Source organism: Chiroxiphia lanceolata, chromosome 5 (genome assembly GCF_009829145.1).
Source record: "Chiroxiphia lanceolata isolate bChiLan1 chromosome 5, bChiLan1.pri, whole genome shotgun sequence".
Classification (NCBI taxonomy): domain Eukaryota; kingdom Metazoa; phylum Chordata; class Aves; order Passeriformes; family Pipridae; genus Chiroxiphia; species Chiroxiphia lanceolata.
The window spans coordinates 47,817,215-47,838,025 of NC_045641.1; the positions used below are offsets into that span (position 1 = coordinate 47,817,215).

General features: G+C 36.5%; 1 protein-coding gene across 5 annotated transcripts in view; it reads right to left on the reverse strand.

Annotated features, from left to right (window-relative positions):
- Positions 1–360: 360 nt before the first annotated feature.
- Positions 361–20,811, reverse strand: part of UHRF1BP1L (UHRF1 binding protein 1 like) — a 54,374-nt gene continuing 33,923 nt past the window's right edge. For 4 of the 5 annotated variants that reach the window (XM_032689470.1, XM_032689471.1, XM_032689472.1 and 1 more), the window contains 10 exons: positions 20,476–20,617; positions 19,557–19,750; positions 16,079–17,577; positions 15,471–15,646; positions 14,012–14,148; positions 12,305–12,455; positions 8,113–8,369; positions 5,841–5,949; positions 3,081–3,247; positions 361–2,388 (listed from right to left, as the gene is read on the reverse strand). In XM_032689470.1, coding sequence (XP_032545361.1) covers positions 2,263–2,388; positions 3,081–3,247; positions 5,841–5,949; positions 8,113–8,369; positions 12,305–12,455; positions 14,012–14,148; positions 15,471–15,646; positions 16,079–17,577; positions 19,557–19,750; positions 20,476–20,617 — 2,958 coding nt within the window. In that variant the 3' untranslated portion in view covers positions 361–2,262. Of the gene's footprint in view, positions 2,389–3,080; positions 3,248–5,840; positions 5,950–8,112; positions 8,370–12,304; positions 12,456–14,011; positions 14,149–15,470; positions 15,647–16,078; positions 17,578–19,556; positions 19,751–20,475; positions 20,618–20,811 lie in introns of those variants that run through there. The other variant, XM_032689474.1, reaches the window with a different exon arrangement.

A 20,811-nucleotide genomic window follows, 5' to 3' on the forward strand; every position in this document is an offset into this window, starting at 1 on the left:
TTTGTTTTTAGTCTGAGTCTTTTCATAGCTATGTTTAGTATAACCTAAATGCACTTTCAAAAGTTAATAAATTAACTTTCCCTCTGCATTTTTTTCAATAGCAAAACTCATTTCAGAGTGACACAGTACTATCACTCTCAGTGTTGTCAAGCTCACAACCAAACACACCTGTCTCTTCTGAACTGTGCACATATGATGCTCATTACTGCAAAACTGCCATGAAGTAGAAATGTATTCAGTTATAACAAAATGCTAGGAAGTGATACCCTGAATTTCAACATCTGAGAAGGGCTGATTTGGGCTATTGTTTCGAGTTTGATTTGTGTTTGGCTTTTCTCAAAAGAAGCAGGTACTAGCTTATGCAGTAATAAAGACAGGCATTTGATATTGCTATTTATTTCTTTTTAAAAATTAGACAATTCTCAATGTAATATTCTAGCAACATGCTACTAAGCGCTCTGTACATTCCTTTCTTCAGAATAGTTCTAACTAGATCTTGGCAAGGATAAACCAAGTAAGAATTACTTTAATAGTACCAACCAGAATTAAACCAGTGGAGAAATACTCCCTGAATCTGACATTGCATTTATGTGAAATTGCTGTATTGTCTAAATAACTGTTGAAATACAAATATTTAATTTCTCTATTAGAAACATTGTATGTATATTTTTTCATCTTATTCAGAATAATAAAATAAAAATTTCCATGGGCATTAAGGGGAGTTTCAATGAGGGTTCATAAGGCAGGCTTTAAAATAGTGCCTGAACCAGTTCTTCCACAGAGTTCTTCATTAAAATCTACACAGTTTCAATAACTATTTTCGGCAGTGCAAATTATGTGTCCTCCAAAAAGTTTTAATGAAAACCATTTTAATTAAAACTAGTTTGACAGCCTGCATATGCAAAGTCAAACCACAGGATACTAAATACTTTAGGAAATTTGCCTGCATATCTACAAATAAAACTTCCCTCCAACATCCAATGGAGCAGAAACAATTGTGGTAGCAATTAGAAGATTTTCAGTTGTCAGATTCAAGGTCACTAGTTAAATTATTCAGTCATTTTTACTTCTAGCAAAGACAATCTCTTACAGGCATCTATAGTTTTATATGTTGTTTCCTAAATTGTTTAAAAGCACACTCTTATATTCTCTATTTTACAGTGTTGTGCTTTTTTACTTATCCATCTGTACCAGTTTTTAGCTGAAAGTTATTGTTCAATTTGTACAAATCACCCATAATTTAAACTGTATAATTACATTTCATGTAATCTCACAATTTCATTGGGTAATTAAGTGATTCTCTACAACTTTTTTATCAAAAAAAGCAATATACAATTTATAAATCCCTGTAGGATTTTCCCCCCTCACAAGCACTGATATTACATATTTAAATACATTGAACCAAATCCTTGGGCATGTCTGATGAGTTGTGCAGAAATCAGACATGCATGCAAAATGGCTCCAAGCTCACCTGTCACAAAGGGCTGGATCCTAGTGCAGGGCTATATCCTCATCACAGAGAGAGGAAAAATAAAGTGTGAATGTCTAAGTTACATCAGCTGTACAGATAGAGTGGACCTTCATGCAGAAGGAAAGCCCAGTAGTATGCCCTCTTACTTAAATTCTCCAGCATTTACTGTGGTATTTTAGGAGCACATACGGAAACAGTATAGGGAAGTCTATAGCACCAGAGGATTATTCTTAAAATCCTCTCTGGGCAACTTACACTGAATTTAGGGCCAGTTTAGGGCTGGTATTTTAATTTTCAGTAGCTATACTATTCTAGAGGATCTAGCCCATGTCATCATAGTGCAAATGTAACATCTTGTATGGATACCTTCTGGTAACAATCAAACAACATATCTTTAACAAACAGAGGTACAGTTTGTTAGTGAGGTGTGGTACATGTGGTACACCTTTTTCACAGCTGAGCCATCCATCCACTTCTCAGAAAACATTTTAAAAATAACATTTCCTTTGATAATATTAAAAGTAGATGATATGATTTTTTCATTTGTAAATTAATAAAGTACAGTACAAACTGATTTTTCCCAAGTCAATTCAGTTTAAAATGAGCTGAAAAAAGTTACAATGTTTAATGAAAAATTCAGAATAGTACCTAGTTCACAAACATTTTTTTGTAATGAGAAAACTTTGTCTGTGACCAAAAAAATAACCACATCTTCAAGTGATTTACAGACAGTATTTTAGATGCCACCATCACCTGAAGTTCTCCTGTTCTTGCACTGCCAGAACACTGTCCTACTGATGGTCAACATTCATCTTCTTCATGTGATGAAGCAGGGCATCTTTTTCCATTTGGACCTCAGCAAGAGCCAGTTTGGCTTTGGCTAGTTCCCGTTTGAGACATTCATTTTCTTCAATAAGCTAAAATGATCGGTTGAGAAGACAAAGCTATTAATTAGTACTCCTGCATGCTGACAACTTTTTCCATTACAGTAACTTTAAGATACTATATGCTCACATTCATTCCTGGGCAGAGGCTTGCTGGGACTGAGTCAATTGCAACTGATTCCCAGTTAATGAGCGTGGAACACAGAGAGAGCTCAAAAGGCAGGATAGCCAGTGTTTTAGCTATGCCATTTCCATTCTGGAGTGCAGAGGAAATGACCTCAGGTTCTGAGCTCCAGGAACAGATTCTTACGCAGTAGAAAAAACAACCAAATTGATGTGAGGATGTGTTCTGTCCTCATTGATTCAAACCCCAGGTATGACTGATAGATTAGTAAGGGTCTGACTAAACAGCCTAGTCCCTTTTGTTTGTAAAGAGATGTGTTGTGTTGTACAAAGATGAGGGAGATGAGGAGAAGAAAACTCCCTCATAAAACTCCCTCTGATGTAAAGGAAAAGGATCAATGTGCAGTGTATTACTACCCTATTTAGAAAGCAGTATTAAATTGCTGAGCCATACTATAATATCCATGATCCATATTTTCCATCTCAAATAGATTTCTAAACAGAAGTATATCCCACCCCCAGATAACCTAACAATTATGATGATTAAGTATTGTAACATAATTTTGAGGGGGCAGGGGGAAGTAAAAATCAATTCTAAATACCTCATTTTTAAGGAAGTCAGCTGAATCTCTGCTTGATTTAGAAGGTCTGGGAATTTCACAAGTAATCTGTGTGGCTTGGTCCTTTGTTTTACATCCGACAGGTTCCACTGCTTGCTGCAATGCACTACTTGAATTCATCTTTGACACATCATTTATTTTTTGATTATCTGTATCACAGAAATAGTGCAAAGGGGTTTTGTCAAAATTTTTTAAAGGTTGGTTCTTATCAGTACAAAATTAAAAACACCTAAAACAAATATACTTATGATATTAAGTAGTTTTATATTAGCCTCTCAAAATCAAATTTAAGAATTAAAAAAAAAAATTAAACCTCATAACCTTTTAGAGAAAAGGAGGGAAGGAGCAATATGTAACTTCCAGCCTGAAGGAAATAAACACATTTTTATACTGACCAATAGCATCACCACAGAATATGCACTCTGAATAATGAGAAGTTTGAGAACCATTAATATTGCTATTAATATACTGTCTACAGGTCTCTCTGAAGACTGCATTTACATTTGAAGACACAGTGAAATAAACCTGCTGGATCAAGGTTTTAAATTAGATAATACCTTTAATTACTTGGCATTAAAGAAGCTTTCTAGCATTTGTAACTGAAGCGCACTATAATATCTGTTAAAATATACTGCTGTACACCAAGAGGAAAAGTGAGACTCATGGCTCTCAGTAGTCTAAAAAATACTCTGTGACTGTTTTGTTTTTTAAACATTTCCTTCTAAACAAGAGTTTTCTGTTCATTACCCCCTCCTCTCACCCCACACACCGAGGACTCAAAAAACGTAGCACTACAAACATGTATCACTGATGTGCAGATGGCATTTAACCTATGCCTTTTAAGTCACTGTACCTGAACATAGTCCAAGACATATATAGGGATCAAAGCACTTCAGCAAAAAGGGAAAAAAATACAAGCTGAAAGAAACCTTAAAACTATTTTCTAACTATATTACTAAACTTTCAATGTTTAGTATAAAAAGATGACCAAAATACGTTGTACATCTTTAAGAACTCACACAATGCATTAGATAACGTGCAAAAATTAAAATACAAGCAAATCATGCCACAGCACACCTCTGAGAAGTCTGGTCCATCCTTGATATACCTTCCCATCAGGTGGATGAAGGGGGCATTAAGATCACCCTGTAGCCTCTCAAGTCATACAATCTCAGCCTTCCTCAAGTCATGCAATACATTGCATATTGCTGGATTAACATATTCGGAACCTGGATGAAAGGGTGGGTGCACTCTGCAGTTTTGTGAACTCCACCAAATTGAAGGGTAGGTGACTGACACACTGATGGGCAAAGCTGTTTTTCAGAGGAACCTGGACAGGCCAGAGAGATGGACTAACTGGAGCCTCATGAAGTTGAGCTGAAGCTAGTGTGAAGTCCTGCAGCTGAGAGTCAATAACCCCTTGCTCTGCTATAGGTTGGGAACCAACCGAACAGAAAGCAAAATTGCACAAAGTGACCTGTAGGCATTGGTCAACAAGCTTTATCATGAGTCAGCAGTGAGCTCTGACAGCAGAAACCAGGGATATTGCAGGCTGTACTAGCAAGGGTATAGATAGCAAGATGAGGGAAGTTATTATTCCCCAATACTCACACCAGTGAGACCACATCTGGAATACTGGATCCAGTTTTGGATTCCCTAGTGTGAGAAACTATAGATACTGACAGCAGAGGACCACCAAGAGAATTATAGCCAGGAGCACATGATGTACAAATGAGGGGCCCAGCAACATGCACTCGTGAAATCTGAAGAGAAGACTGTGGAGTGATCTTAATGCCACCTTTGCCTGCCTAGTGAAAGGGTATAGAGAAGATGGACCAGATGTCCCTGAGGTGCTTGGCAAGTGCTGAGAGGGTAGACAGGAGGCAATAGACACAAGCTGCAACAAAGGAAATTCCAATTGCACAACACCAAAAAAAATAACCATAAGAGTGGCAAACACTGGGACAGATTACTTAGGTTGTGGTATCCTTTTTTGATGCTCAAAACTTGCCTGGACAGGGCATTAAGCAACTTGATCTAATCTGCCCCTGCTTTGAGCTAGGAGTAGGACCAGATGACCTCTAGAGGCTCCTTCCAACCTAGATTATGATTCTTTGACATATCTGTGAAAGACAATAGTAAAGTTCCAGCTCTATATATATTGCCTTGTTGTGAGTATTTAGTATTTGCCCATGCATGTAAAAAAACCCCAATCCTGTAAGCACATACATGCTTCATGAAAAGTAGAATGTTAAATCACTATTCTAAATGCAAATCTCGGTGCAACCTGCTGCCAGGACTGCACTGTGATACACAGAATTGGAAATTGCTACTTGCACTTCTTAAATAGTCTTTTATTTACAAAATAAATATTACACAAAACCACAAAGATGGTAACCATCCTGGTAATCTGTAAAGAAAAGCATTTTTTTGTTTGGTTTGTACTCAAAGGAACCTTAAAATTACCATGATGAAGTGATATGCACTGATGAAACATTTCCTGATGATGTATGCATATTTTTATTTCTTTCAGGCTGATTCAGCCGTGGGTTATCACAGCTAATATACTATTCAAAAAGGTAATTTTCCTCTATGTGACAACACTTAGAATTAAGGCATATAGCAACAACAGCTTCCACAAATTATCATCAGTTATCTTTTCATTATTAGCCACATGTACGCACAAAGGAAATAACAGTAAGATTATAAAACTGAGATATCAAGGTACAGGATTATACAAACCTCTAATGACAAAAGTGCCATCATCATTTCTTTCTATCCAGAGTATGTCAATATGCAGTTTTATGGGTACCACCTCAGATGCCTTGAGATTTTCACGTGGACTATCATCCTAAAAAATACATGTATTCGAAAATGAGTTTACCAGGAAATCAAAATAGCTAATTAGGATGTTCATTTAAACATAAGTGGATTTAATGAAACTTGAAAGGGAACATTTCAAAGTAGAATTTTCTAACAGGATCTTCACTAAACTTTGCCTCCATTTTTTTCCCCCAGGGATCGTATTAAAGGCTCAAATTTATCTGTGGAATAAGTCTGCTGAACTCAATATACAGTCTGACTAAAATACTTCAAAGTGTTTTCACAGGCATCTCAATAAGATTATATCCCAACTCAAGACATTCTTTAGCTCAGGAGCCTTCTGAGTCAGAGATAAGAAGCCTGCACTACGTAGTATCTGATTTTCCCTTGAACTGTTTAAGGATTGAATGGGTACAGCTATCATTCTTGAGCAGATTTTGTCTTTTTAGAATTTAGCTTGGGATGCCACCAGCTGCATTTTAGTTATATTACTGTACTCAACAGAAGAGGAACTTCACAAATTAGTTCTTTGGGGTCTCCCCAGGAAGTCTTTATAGTTCATTACCCCTGTCAAGCAGAGTAATGGAGCCAGTATAATCACAAACTATACATATCAGCATTAAACACATACCAACAAAGATATTGAGATATAACTTCCAAAGTTTCTTGAAACAGCATTGAGATTGCAGTAGAAAATGCAAACAAGAAAATAATCTTTCTTAAATTCTTCCCCTGCCATAAAACACACTGCATCGTCTCGTGCAGAAACAATAGAAGAACACACTACATCAAACAGGCAATGCAGCAAACATTTGAACTATATCCTCTTGCTCCTTATTACCCAACAACTCTATAGAAATGAATCATTTGTATGTCAATTTGCAGTTTGTCAACCATCATGAATAACTTCACCATGACTTGTGTGCACTGCTGAGTGAGCACTTCAGTGCTTTTCCTGCCAAGGAGACTCTTGTTGCCAGTTTATTAATGTACATTCCCCACCTCAAGCAGCTGCTTTCTCAAGAACATTTTGCTTAAGTCTGCCTTCTTGCCAATAACCCAGCACAATCCTGGTTTTAAATGCAAATGACTATATGTAAAGACTTTCCTATTTGCATTTGGGCATCCACATTTGTGATACACTGAAATCTGAGGAACAGATCCACAGCTCTTACACAAAGTATTTGTGCTAATCCTGTAGTAAAAACAGCTCTACAGGAGTGCCTAAGGATCTTCAGGGGATGGAAAGGCTGTATCACTGAGGGAAGGAATACTGATGCAGTTTGAGTAGAACAGGATAGAGATAACAATTGGCCTTCCAATCAAGAATGATCTTAGTAGAATCAAGGTCTTAGCCTCGGATGTAGAACTGGAGCTGCTCTTCCAGTCCTCACTCTTTTCAGAGTTTATATGGGTGATTAATACTTTCCAAAGCAATGGTACAATTATCGTTAAGTTTCTTTGTGTTACTATTGCTCCACACCCCCCAAAAAAGTGTCCTTATCTTTATATTCATTATCTCCTTTACATGGCTGTAAGAAAATCCCCGAGGAGAGTTTAGCAGGAGTGTCCTCTTAGTGTTACTATTTTAAACTACGGTGGTGAGAAAAGCTTGCATTATTTAGTATCTGTTTCTAGGTAGAGCAGAACATGAAATCTGGGTTGTAAGAAACAGTGTATAAGTGATTTGAACTGGAATTCTATAACCTTTTTCCTTCTTTTGTACTGAACTTGCATTGCTTGGCAAGTGCTAAGGATAATTTCAATTATCCTCCAAGCAGGAGAGAGAAATAACCATTAAAATCCGTTGTTTGTAATTAGAAAACCATTACTTTGCTAAGCAAAAAAGCTCAACCAGGAAAACCCATATTGTGCCTCTAGAAGCTTGGTATACCTTGCATTTAAAATTACCAGACACTGTCACTCTACAAGAGAGACTTAGGAGAGGAGGAAAAGGTATAAAATGTTAATTCATACAAATAGCTTGGTCATGCAGATAATTCCCCTCTAGGCATACCACAGAGCTAACCAAATCTATGGATTTTTAAATTGTTTCAGTGTTATCTAAAGACCTTCCAGAGTACGATAGCAATTTCTTTGAAGTTAACTGTATCCAGATTAGTAGTTTATCATCAAAGAAACAAGAACACAATTTCTTTTAAAGCAGCCAAATATCTCAGTGTTAACATACTTTTAAATTAATCCTTGCATTAGAAACTTTTATCTTCATAGGCATCACTTCTGCAACAGTTTCATCTTCTAGAAAATGCTGAATGTTTGTGAGGGAAGATGTTAGAAATTCAGCACTGAAGTTCTCCACATGACACTGAAGAAAACCATTTTTCACAGCTAGCAGTGAATGTACAACAGCACTAGGACCGTTTTCCCATCTCAGACTAATCTCAGGTGATGAATTAACAGATCCAGCCACAGATTTACAGTCAGAACCTGTTGCAAAAGGAAAACAAATTTGCATTAAAATTTAGCACTGTACAAAAAACCAATTTTGATGTAATTATTTTTGTCTCTATTGTCCAACTGATTGTCCAAAAAGTACCTTAAAAGTATTATCCACAATAGGCAGCATTACAAATACACAACTTCAGAGCAAATTTCCAAGCATATCACTTCAAAGTACAAAAAATAAACTAAGAATACATACAAGCACTAACCTCACTGTGACAACAGAAAGGACAATGCAGAAGTATCACCATCCACAAAAAAATTTGTGTTTCCTTGGTGCCTTGACAATGGAAACCCAACTATTTTGCATACTTTTCCACTAACCCCTTAAATTTTAATTCACAATCAGTTCTCTCTCTCAGGAGAGCAAACATCATCTTGGAAAGGCTGAGCTTCCTATCTCAGAAAACATGAATAGCAATGCAGCAAGATGGAGAATGTGGCTGCATAGTGCTTCCATTTTTTGAGTGGCAGTAGATTTGAACTGTAAAAACTCCTGGCAGTTTCTTCTTAATTTCATTATCTTTTAATCAGTAAGGATAACTACAACATTCAACTACAAAGTTCTAAAAAGCATTTTAAAAAATCTGTTACATTATATGTTAGATAATAATTTAAGGTAACCAGATTGTGGGGGGAGTAGTATCCACTTCTTGTACAAAAAAGCAGGTTCACTGCCAGACATAACTACACCATGAGATTCTCAAGTCATCTGATCGCTATGATGGCTAACCTGCAGAAATTATCTGTAAGACAAAATGCATAATCACAGGAACTATACAAAAGCAAGCACTGAAACTTGAAAGACAGCTCAGGAAACTAACTCAAGTAAAATCAACTGAATTATGTCAATTCAACATGCAACAGACGCTGCCTGGAGCTACCACAGCCTGACAAAGTAATTAATTTGCTTTCCTATCTGTAGATTGAGTTCCTCTTTCTGTATAGTGCCCAGTTCCCATGGACAACCTGGCACAGCAGTAGAGTCTTATCTACTGGCACTAGAGTGAGAGCAGATAAACACATTGTCAATCTGGGCTGACAAAAAAACAATGAGAAGAACTGTAAATGAACATTAGAATCTTCAGCCTCTGTTATGAACCAGAATCTTTCCATTTGTTACCTCTGTGAATAGAGGTTTCTACAACACCAGCAGCCATGGCTCCATCCTTCAGTCGTTCCAAAGTTTAAGAACTGCTAAAACTCATATTCTTCCTCCACAGCCCCCCCTCCAAAAAAACCAACAAAAAACCCAACAAAAAAACCCCAAACAACCAAACAAAAAAATACCCCCACTGCAAGTATTAGCTACCTCTTTTGGCTCTAGTCCAAAGAGAAACAAATAAGCTACCAACAGTCCTGGAGAAAAAGAAGGGCGGCTCTCCAGATGGGAGAACAGTGACCACTCTGTTCAATGAATCTCTGCAATTGGTTTGGGAAAATTTGTTTATTATTTGTTAATATTTGTTAATTATTTGTTAAAATTTGTTATATTCTTTCCACAAATACAGATAAGAAATAAGCAGTATGTGCATTAAGCATTTCTGCACTAGAAAATGCCTGCATCATTGCTGGAAGAATCCAAAGTGCAGAAAAACAGCAGAGGAAAAGACCACACATTCAATCTCAGCCATTAAGTCGATTTTAGTTATCTTGCAGATAATTGAAAGAGGCAGAATCAAGGGAAGATGGAGTAAAAATTGTGTTAAACAATTTGGAAGCTGCTATGAACTGCTGTTTCCTTCTCACAAGCATGTCAAGCATGATAAGGTCTCAGTAAAATCACTGTCCTTCCCACAGAACCTCTGCCCTATTCCATCCCCCCTTCTTTTGTTACTGCTGCCAGACAAGATCTGATAAAGGCACAGTCCTGCATCCAGGCCTGTGGGGAATTGCACAGCTGCCACATTGCCCTCAACTTACTCTAGATTTTAGGCACATTTTTCCCTTTCTACATCTACCGCATTAACAGTATAATAGGTTTTAAATGGTTATTTTCACCCAGAACACCTTCATAGACTGTAATTATAACTTGAGTATTCGCTGCTTTGCATAGTTCTTCAGTTTACTGGTTACAACTGTTAATGTAGCACTTAAAAGTTTTATGGAGGAAGAGTTGCCTCTAGTGGGATATTATCGTACACATTTGCTCACTTGTTCTTTTAGTGGTATTTTGTTACTGTTAACTCATTTAAATGGGTTTTTTTTATCCGATTCTCAAGCTTTTCCCCCTTTGTTCTTCTAATAGAATGAATGCAGGAGATGGAAAGCAGCAGTGGCTGCAGAAGATTTCCTGACTCAGTACAGAAAGCATAGCCCTGCGGTGGAGAGATGTACATTACAGAATCAGAGTGACTAAATGTACAAAAAAAGTGGTATTGGCCCACCCCTTCAGGTACCAACCAGAAAGAGGAAGGAAGTATTTGAAGATCCCAATCATATTATAACCTTTTGTCCACAAATAATCAACCAGTGCATAAACCTCTCATAATCAGCTAAACCAGAGGAAGCAGGTTCTAGTTGTAGAACACGTGAGAGCAGGAAGGTGATATGTTCATACTGTTTACTCCCTCTGGCTTTTACAAAGGATATGGCAGATAACCAGAAATCAATTTGCCTGCTATAAGAACTGAAGGTCAGCCATGAGTCTTCCCTGCTAGACCTCCTACTTGCCTTGATACTTGAATACAATATGATGGAACAGCTGCTCCAGGCAGCAGCTGCTGGCAACGGCTCAGCTGACCAGTAAAGGGGTTCTTTAGCCTGGGCATCAGAGGCTGTGGCACCTCTGAAGCTGAAGCACAACCTCCTGAACAAAACCCATGCTGCTAGAAGATTGAAATAAAACATAGCAGCCCACAGCTGTTATAGCTATTTCCCAGGAAAGGAGATGAACCAGAAGCAGGAAGCAGGTGCATCAGGGATCTGCCCAAAAACCCTGTGGCACAGCAGAGCTGGCATCCAGCAATCCATGTGGAAGGCTGGCAGAGGGGAGCAAAGAAATGTGACATGAAGTGGCATACCAATACTTCATGCCAAGGAAAGAACCTCACTGTATGAGAACTTGGTTTTCTGGCAAAGAACGTATGTGTTGCACTCATGCCCAAGAAAAGCTCTGACAATACACTGGTTGATCTAGTTGTGCAAATGTCTGGCATGAAACTACACTCTGTTTCTATCAAGCTTAAAAAAACAAACACACACCCCCCCCCCGCAAAAAAAAGGTGGTCTGTCCTCACGGCTAATCTTTCTTAATAGAGAATAATTTTTAAAGTTTTCTTAACCCAAATATTATAAGTCTGTTTAAACTGTGGGTGTAATTTAATCTAGAAAAACAGAGCTGGAAAAAAAAGAACAGCCCTTCAAACAAAGGTACATTAAGCAAAGTGTTATTAGGGACATAAGGGAGTTCCATCTTCACAAAACAATAACGCAGTGTAACGCGTTGTGGTTTCACCCCAGCCAGCAGCCAAGCACCACACAGCCGCTCCCTCACTCCCCCACCAGCAGGACTGCAGAGAGAACTGGAAGGGTAAAAGCTAGAAACTCGTGGGTTGAGATAAAGACAGTTTAATAGGGAAAGCAAAATCCAAAACATAGTCCCATACCAGCAACTATGAAGACAATTAAGTCCACCCCAGCCAAAATCAGCACATAATGCAACTAACTTCATTTTTTTAAAAAGCAAACTAATGACCAGAATTCAGTATAATGCACTTTTTTACCCACACAATCATAAATGGTTCTACTTATTTGTTATCTTCCCTTTTAATGTATCATAAGCAGGAAAGAAATCAGAGTTCTAAACCAGCATAAAAACGGACGCTATTGAACTAATATAAACCTGTGTTTGCATCTTTATTTTCTTAGAACAAATATTTCCAGCTTCAGTTTCACAACACTGAATTGGTAGTTCTTACCAACAGTTCTGTTGCACAGATAGTGTCGAACACTAATGTTTCCCAGCTGATTTGGTATCACTTGGTTGACCTGTAGGCATATTTCTGTGTCTTCACCCCTGATGTCGATTTCACCATTAACACCAAATACTTGAAAAACCACAACAGACATCTGTCAATAAAACCAAGATAAAACAATATAAGATTATAAGATGAATTTATAGTGATTATTGTTTCTAGGATCTGTTTAAACCTTTTCCATCACAAACCCCTTTGTATCCAAAACCCTAACTCACAGAAAAGCACAAAGTTTTCTCATTTCTTCTTTTCTTTTTGGCTTCATAATGCTCAACTGTCCAAAGACAGACACTTGTATTTATAACCCACTGACACCAATTCAGAATTGGCTAGAAAAGCCATGAAAGTGAGACAGACTTCTTCCACTCTGACAGAGAAGCACATGATCTATGTGACATCTGAAATTTCCTAAGGCTGCATTCAACTTTACCCATATCATAAGCACAACCAAGCATTTGTGGTGCTGAATCAGACCAGGTAAAGAGCCAGGAGAGGGTACTAAACTTTAGCTATGTGCATAGTAGTCAGCCCTTTTTCTCTATTTATTGGGTTGCAGTATATTTTTAAAAAGAAGTAGAAGCCAGTTTTAAATCAGCTTTGGTATCAGAAGGTGTGTGTCCATCATCATTACTACTGTTTTGGGCTCATTTTTCTAATGACTTTTAGTTACAGTCTACAAGTAGAAAAATATGGTAAAATGTATTTGCATAAAAATCCGAATGAATTATGTTTTTTCCATATTACCTATATGCATAGGTGATTGAGAATTTACTTAAAAGGAATCAATAATTCAAGTGAGCTGCTTTTTTTTATTTTTTAAAAAATGAAGGTGATCCACAAATATTTTAAAGCAAAGGTAGGATTACATGACTAACATTACTGAAAAGGAAAATACATCAGCAAGCACACAAGATATTTCAGTAAATTCACTATCTTCCTTTGGGCCCATATTGTCCTAGGTTTCCAGTTCATGACCTTAACTGATAGAACACAATTTGAGAAGCATTGATTAGGACCAGGATCAGCATGGAATAAGTACACAGGCAGATGAAAAAACTGGACCCTGCATGGTGTCTCAGGCAAGGAATCTCTCTCTACATGTGCTAGTCTTATAACCTTCTCTAAACACTGGGCATTGTCCTGACATAATCCTGGACAAGAGGCATCTCTGATCTGACCCTGCAGCACACTTATTACAGTGTATTTGAAAATTCTACAAAATGCTACCAGTGCTTAGGAAACATCTTCATATTAGAGATGCCAGAGTTATGGTGCTTTCTCTTAGCTATATGTGATAATGATGATGAAAAGCTCATTTTAAATATCAGATTCAACAGAGTATAAAAGAATGTGATGGTATTAAAAAATACTGTTATATACTAAAGCATAAATATTTTCTGATATTTTTAAGTGGTTGCTGTAATTTCTCAACAGTGGCTATAGAGAAGATAACAAAGAGAATGCTCAGTGGAACTTGGATTGTAATCTTCATTTGTACTTAACACAAGTGCACTAGATCTATAAGCTTACATAATACACTAACAAAAGCTGCCAAAATTAGTTGAAAAATCACCTCTAAAAACAATCATTTTAGTTCTATTTTAAGGTTTAATTTACTGAAGCATGTATTCTCATGGAATACAATATTACCATTTCTTCACTGGTCTCATGGGCATTCTCTGAAGCAGCGCTCATGGCATCTGGAGATGACCCATCACAATTTTCAATCACTGTGCCTCCTTCATGGGCATTTTCTGATGGACTTTGATAGTTTGTGGCTCTAATACCTTCCATATATACATCAGAAAAAAATGCAAAGTTAGCATAGCATAACCTGAATCACTCCTACATTAAGAATAAAGTCAGTGTTTGTTACTGTATGCATACATTAATTCATTTTTTAAGATGAGTTGAATGGCTTATTAAACAAATATTTGTGATTGAACTGCCAAATCCATTCCTCTTACAGAGAGTTCAAAGTTCGAGATGCTATACAAGTAAAGCAGAATATAGTGACAAAACCAAAACAGCAGTCTACATGCATTGTTAAAAAATTGTGAAGGGCAGTTTTTAATCTTCCAAATCAAATAGAAACCTGATTGAGCAGAAAAAAAAAAGGTCACAGATTCCAAATTGTGTATCTAAAATACTGCATAGTGCCTTTACAGCAAATGTTTGTGGTTTTATGTTTAGAGAAATAAGCTACATATATTTTCATTAGAGCAATCATGACATTGTTTCCTTGACAACTAGAAAGCATAGAGACTTAACCTGCAGTTAAATACTGTTTAACAAGCCAAAAAGACATATAAAGGTTATTTAAAATGAAAAATATATTTTATGGCATACTCTCACATAAGCACATATAGGAATACTCCTACAATTCAAATATATAATAGGTTTGCAAGTGAAGCAGTCTTCTCATTATTGCTCTAGACTGAAGAGAAATCCTACAGAAAAAAAGTAGTCATTATTTATTCAAAGCAGAATTTATCAGAAAAGAGGTACCAATAAGGTCTTCTTACTCTATTTCCTGACATTAGAAAATTATTTAATCAGTATATGCACAGATGAGCAAAAATTGGACAAATACATGCTGTTAGACAGTCAACAGCTAGGAACTGCTCCTTAAGGAACAAACTGCAAGGAGACTATCAAATCTATCTGCCTGGTAACTAGCATGGTGAGTATTAGTGAAAATCCATTTCTTTTTCATCTAATTTTAAATTGAAAGCTTCTTTACCACTTCAAGCATAATACTGATTCAGGGTACAACCTGTAAATACTTGCAGCCAAAGCAACAGGTTTTAAGTAAAGCAGGGAACAAGTTCTGCTTAATTCAAAGTTGCAACACAGCACTTCAATGCTCTTACTTTCCTCGAGAGGAAAAAATTAAGTAGTGTTAAGTACCACTGCTTAAGTAGCACACCTTATTTTCCCTTGAAACAATGTTTGGTGAATATACTTAGTATTACTGACTGGTGAAGGCAACAGAAATAGTTTTGTAAAGTATCCAGGTTTTGCTGGACTAGAATCCTTTTGAGTAGTATTTTAGTTATAAACAACATTTTCGTGTATTGCTTAAAAATATTTTGTTAAACCTACTTACCTTTCTCCAGAAAGCTTTGACTGTCACTTCCATCACTCTCTATCAAATGATCCTCTAGCATCATACTATCAATAGAGATGGTATCCAGAGAGACTTGTGATGGACTTCTCTTCATATTTTTGTAAGAAACAGAGAATGCAGGGAGGTTGGATGAGCAGCGTTCCTTAGGCTTAGCACTTTAAAATTAAAGATATTAGGAAATTATTATTTCAAATTAAAGGAAAGACACAGAAGTTACTTAAAAAACTTGCTCTAAACTAGGCAAGATATAAAAAAAACCCCTCTGATTATTCAATAATCCTTTGACAAGTAGAAGAACTAAATGTAGAAACGACATGCATTCCTCTGGGTATTTGTGTCAACACTTTTCTTAATACATATTTTATAACATTTGAACTGAAAGTAAATAGTCTAAATCAATTAACTAACACTTCCTTTTAGCTTTCACTGAATGCTGGATACTGCATATCTTTCTATATACTTTAAAAATTTTCATCTACTAGATGTTCACTTCTGGACTGCTAAAAATACTAGAAGTATGTGGCCAACAAGACTGCTAAATATTTTCAAAGAGTAGGAAAACTGATTTAGTATTAAATCTTCTATACCTTGATGAAGACTGGGATGCAAACATTTTAACTGAAGTCACTTTGTCTTTGTTGATTTCAAGCTCTTCAGATTCTAAGGCAGTTTCTGTTTCCAAGTCATTGACTTGGTTAGGACAGCCTTCAGTTGTGCCTTCCTGTTCATTTAACTTATTTGAGAATATATTTCTGTCATCCTCTTTATCAATGAAAAATTCAGTAGAATCTTCTCTCTTATTCAGAATGGACACTGAATCCCTAGGATTCAAGCTACTTTTCTCACTTAGAGGTCCACAGACCTCCTCTGAATCACTTCTACTAAAGAGTCCACTGCTTCCTCCTTCACTTGTATCTCCCAAACCTTTATCTGATGCATCATCTGAAAATGACATTCCTTTCTGAAAATCCGTATTACTGTCTGATTTAAACAAAAGAGGGTCTATTAAAATTCCTTTATTAACTTCAGCATTCAGAGGCTTGCAGTCATTTACATAATTAAAATTAGTAATACCAGCTTCCACTATCTTACTACCAACTAATTTACTCTCTGAAGTAAGAGCTTCCCCATTTCCCACAGGGGAGAGTTCTGATGCCACAGGACTTCCTTCTTCCACAACAGGAGACTTACAAGGGTTTCCCTGAGTCACTGGATGGAGTAGTAAGGCTATTTCTGCACTTTTCAGTAGGATCCCAATGCAGACATCTGTTTGCTTTGCAGGTTTTCCTGTCACTGCTTCTACATCATTCCTTAAGTTTTCCAGGAGTAATACAAGAGATTCATGGAGAAACAGCAAAAAAAGATACTGGTAGTGATTGATCTGCACGCTTACATGTTTTTGAACATGGACAAGAACATGTACATCTGCATCAGAGGAAGAGCTTTCAGAAAGCACTCCTGAAGTCTCAGACATTTGAATGCCATTGGTCAAGGGCTCTGTCTCAGTGCTGTAATACTCCTTTAGAAGTTTTTTACGTTGCAATCTATTAGCAAGATCACTAGATTCACTCCTTGGAATGTTCAAAGCTGTCTGATTATGCGATAAAAGCTCTTTTTGTGACTTTGCAAATCTTACAGGCTGGCAAATCCAAAGTGAAAGCGGGAATGAGTCCACAAAGCTTATTGGCCGGCCTTTCCCACTTTTTGTTCCTTCATAATCTATCCAAAACTGGGAAAAATGCAAAGCCCAAACATCAGTAGCTGCAGATGTCTTTAATGCATATTTATTCAATTTTGGGATGATATAACCTTTATAAACATCATGCATTTTAGTGTCTTGTTCATGAGCATGTCTCTGGAATATTGGATGCAAAAGATTAAAATTTTTCTGGGACTTAGGAAAACTGGTGAAAGTTCTACTAAAAAATTCAGAGTCTTTGAAGTTCTGAAACAAAGCTTCTAGATCAGAGTGTCTGCAGTTTGGTGAGCATCTGGTATTTGTAGCAATCATCTCTGAACTTTGAATGGAAAGTGCACGAGGTTGATCTTTATGAATTTCAGATTTGTTTTCAAATGGGATGATGATCTGCAAGGGAGAAATATATTTGTCTAGTTAGAAATATGTAGCTTAAAAGGTATACAATTAAACAAAATAATAGCCATGACAGCTAAAACAAAGGAATATAATTATAATTTTATGAGAGCAGGGATAAGTCAGGCTCACAGTCTATGATTTATGTTTCCTCTAATTTTCAAGAAGGATCTTGAAAGCATCTAAACCTCAATGTTTGTACAGAATGTAAGGGTCTCAGGCTTTTCTTATCTGAAGGTCTTAAATTTAGTTCAGCTACATTAGGCTGAAGTGTCTCATTTCTTCAACTCAGAAACAGCTTGGTAGAAAGTTTCTGCAAGTGTTTCAAAAATTTATAACTTTGAAAAACAAAGAATTATAATTTGGAGTTCAATTTGATTTGTCAAATAAGGTTTTTCACTACACTGAGTACTACAGTATTTTATTTCTGTATTAAGGTAAAAGCAAACAAATGTGCTAATGCAGCTAATGTTCCTAATATTGCAGAATACAGAATAGGTATTTTTGACAATTATCTGATAATACATTTTTTCATCATAAAAATAACTATATACTCCAACTCCTAAAAACCATCAAAATAGTTCGGTAAAATGTATTTTATTTAACTTGCATATTTTTAGTGCCAGTTTTAATGGTAACATATTTTATACCAGATCCTGTATCTGATGTTGTTAACATGGACCTTGGCCACACTAGTTTTGGTACTGTCAGTGATACTACCTTCTGTCACAACATCTCCATGCTGAATCTAGAAAGCAGGAGTAAAAAAAAGTCATCTTAATGACATTTAAAGATGGGAGTAATGAAGCTTCTTCAAGTCCATACAAGGACTCAGAACAAAATAAAAAAATAAAATAATTACTACATGATATATAAAATCAAGCACACCATTAAAATAGTAATCATTTGCTAGATTAAAAATAATGCTCTTAATACAAGGATGATATAAATAATTTGAATCAAGGGGTAAGGTATTTAAGAATACTTTAACTTCTCTTAGTTTAGTAGGCTATTCACAACTAATAATTCAATATCAGATCAATCTATATTTGCAATTGTCCAGTTGTTAACTCTTAATAACTACTTTTATTCAGTACAAACCATGTCCTTTTAAAGTTCCATTAAGTATGTACCAAGAGCCTTAGGAAGATAAAGATCTCTCCATAAACCGACTTTTTAGAACCCTTGAAACTTTTCCTGTGAGCACCATTGAAAAGACTCGTTTTGTTCACCTCTGAACCTTGGAAACCATGCAGTGAAATGCCCAATGCAAATGGGGGATGAGGGAGGGTGGGAAGTTTATCTGCTGAATGATTCTTTTTCTACAAAGAAGGAAAATACAAGGGAAGCAAAAATTTGATGTTCAGTTGCATTAACAAGCATCACTCCTCTGGAATAAGCATATAGAGAACTTGTGTACCTGAACTACAGCCAACAGCCAGCATGAAACAGAAAACAGTGAGAATGGGTTTTGGAGAAGGAAATAAACCTTCAGATGAACTGCTTTCTTTGCTCCGGGCTCTTGTTCTTTTCCTCCTCTTTACTCTTGTTCACTAACAAGATGAAAGAGATATACTACAAGCAGAGGAACAAGAGAGGGCCCTTGCATTAATATGGAGTAAAAATATTACTTTTTTCACCAGTTACTTTTACTTTAGTGCTCAATATTTTTTTTCTTCTGCTATGTCAGGTTCACCAAACACAGGGAAATATTTTGTTAATACTCCCATTCAGGTCTTCAAATACAAAACCGAAATACCCCTAGGACATAGATGAAGTAGTACAGAAGACAGATGTCTGTCTTCAAACCATCATACTCTGCATAGTTTTTGAGAGCAGTGTGGCTTATTGCATGGGTTGTTTGTTCATTCATTGGTGTATTTATTCCTTAAGTTGCTTGCTAATAGCTTTTTAGAATAAGAGAAAAAACATTTTTTCAAGAAACCACAAAACCTTCCTCAATGACAGCGTACCTTTAACATTAGTCCATCCACTCTAACATCAACATGTTCATCTGATTTTGAATTGTCATTTAGCTTGTACATGGCCATGAACTGAATAAGACTCTGTTTCAAATCCAACACAAACTGATTTAGCCAAAGAATACTTCTCTCATCCAGGGTGAACTGTAAAGCATTCAGCTGGCCATACAAATTCGGACATGGAACTAAAAGAGAAGAGAAAACAAAACTATAAGAATAAGTAAAATGTTTATGGGTCAGGTTTTGTTTGCTTTTTAAATGGGTGCAGACTTACATTTTCACCAGTATTTTTCATCAGAGAAAGAACACAAACCCACTCCTTTAGTCTCATGGAAGAATAAATTGTTAGGGGATATCTGAAGTGATGCTTCTTTCTCTCACTTCAAGCAAGTGACTGAATTTTTGAATGTAAAAACTAATATTAGAATAGAATCAAGCCTGAGGAGAGGGAGAGAATGTCCTCATTACAGAGGAAGGGCAAGACCACAGAGATTTGTTGTCCTCAAGTCCCATTCCCAGGAAATCCAATGACATTTCTGTATATAAAACAGGGCCAGCCCCAGAACACATTCCTACAAATAACTCCAGCAGATCTTTGTTGCATCTTAGATACTACTGCAATATTTTGAGTTATTTTATGTAGGCAGACAGTGAAACTGCAGAAACAGGATGCTGGAGAATGAATAATTAATGTGCCAGTAAAAATGCTGCGTTTCCAGACTTACAAACCATGATTATAAAAAAGAGTATTTCTAGGAGTCTGCCAGGAGCAAGCACTGTGGAAATGGAACAGTGTTGCGGGGTTTTTTCCATTTTAGAAAGCTACTACTTATTTCCAAGCTTTAAGCTTCAAAAAGGTGAAAGTAACACACAAAATTTATGCTTCAGTACAAAAAAAGAGAAGTCTTACTAGGAAAGTCCTTTCCATCTGGATAGTAATATTCAGTAAATTCAATATGAATAGCTGGCATTTCTGGTGGAAGATAAAGTGACTTTTTATTGCAAGAGATCAGAGCTTTAGGGGAAGAACGACACTGGTCTGCTGTCGAAACCTGTAAAAGACAAAAGATTAATTTCATTAATATATTACATTTTTATGAATCATTAGGCATTTGTAGTTGCAAGGTCCTGTCCCTAACAGGGTCATATTCCACTGCTCTCAGCTGTAGATGCCCAAATACAACACACACTGCGAAACACCTAGTTGCCTTGTAACAGAAGCAATCCAAACAGAACACTTTCACAA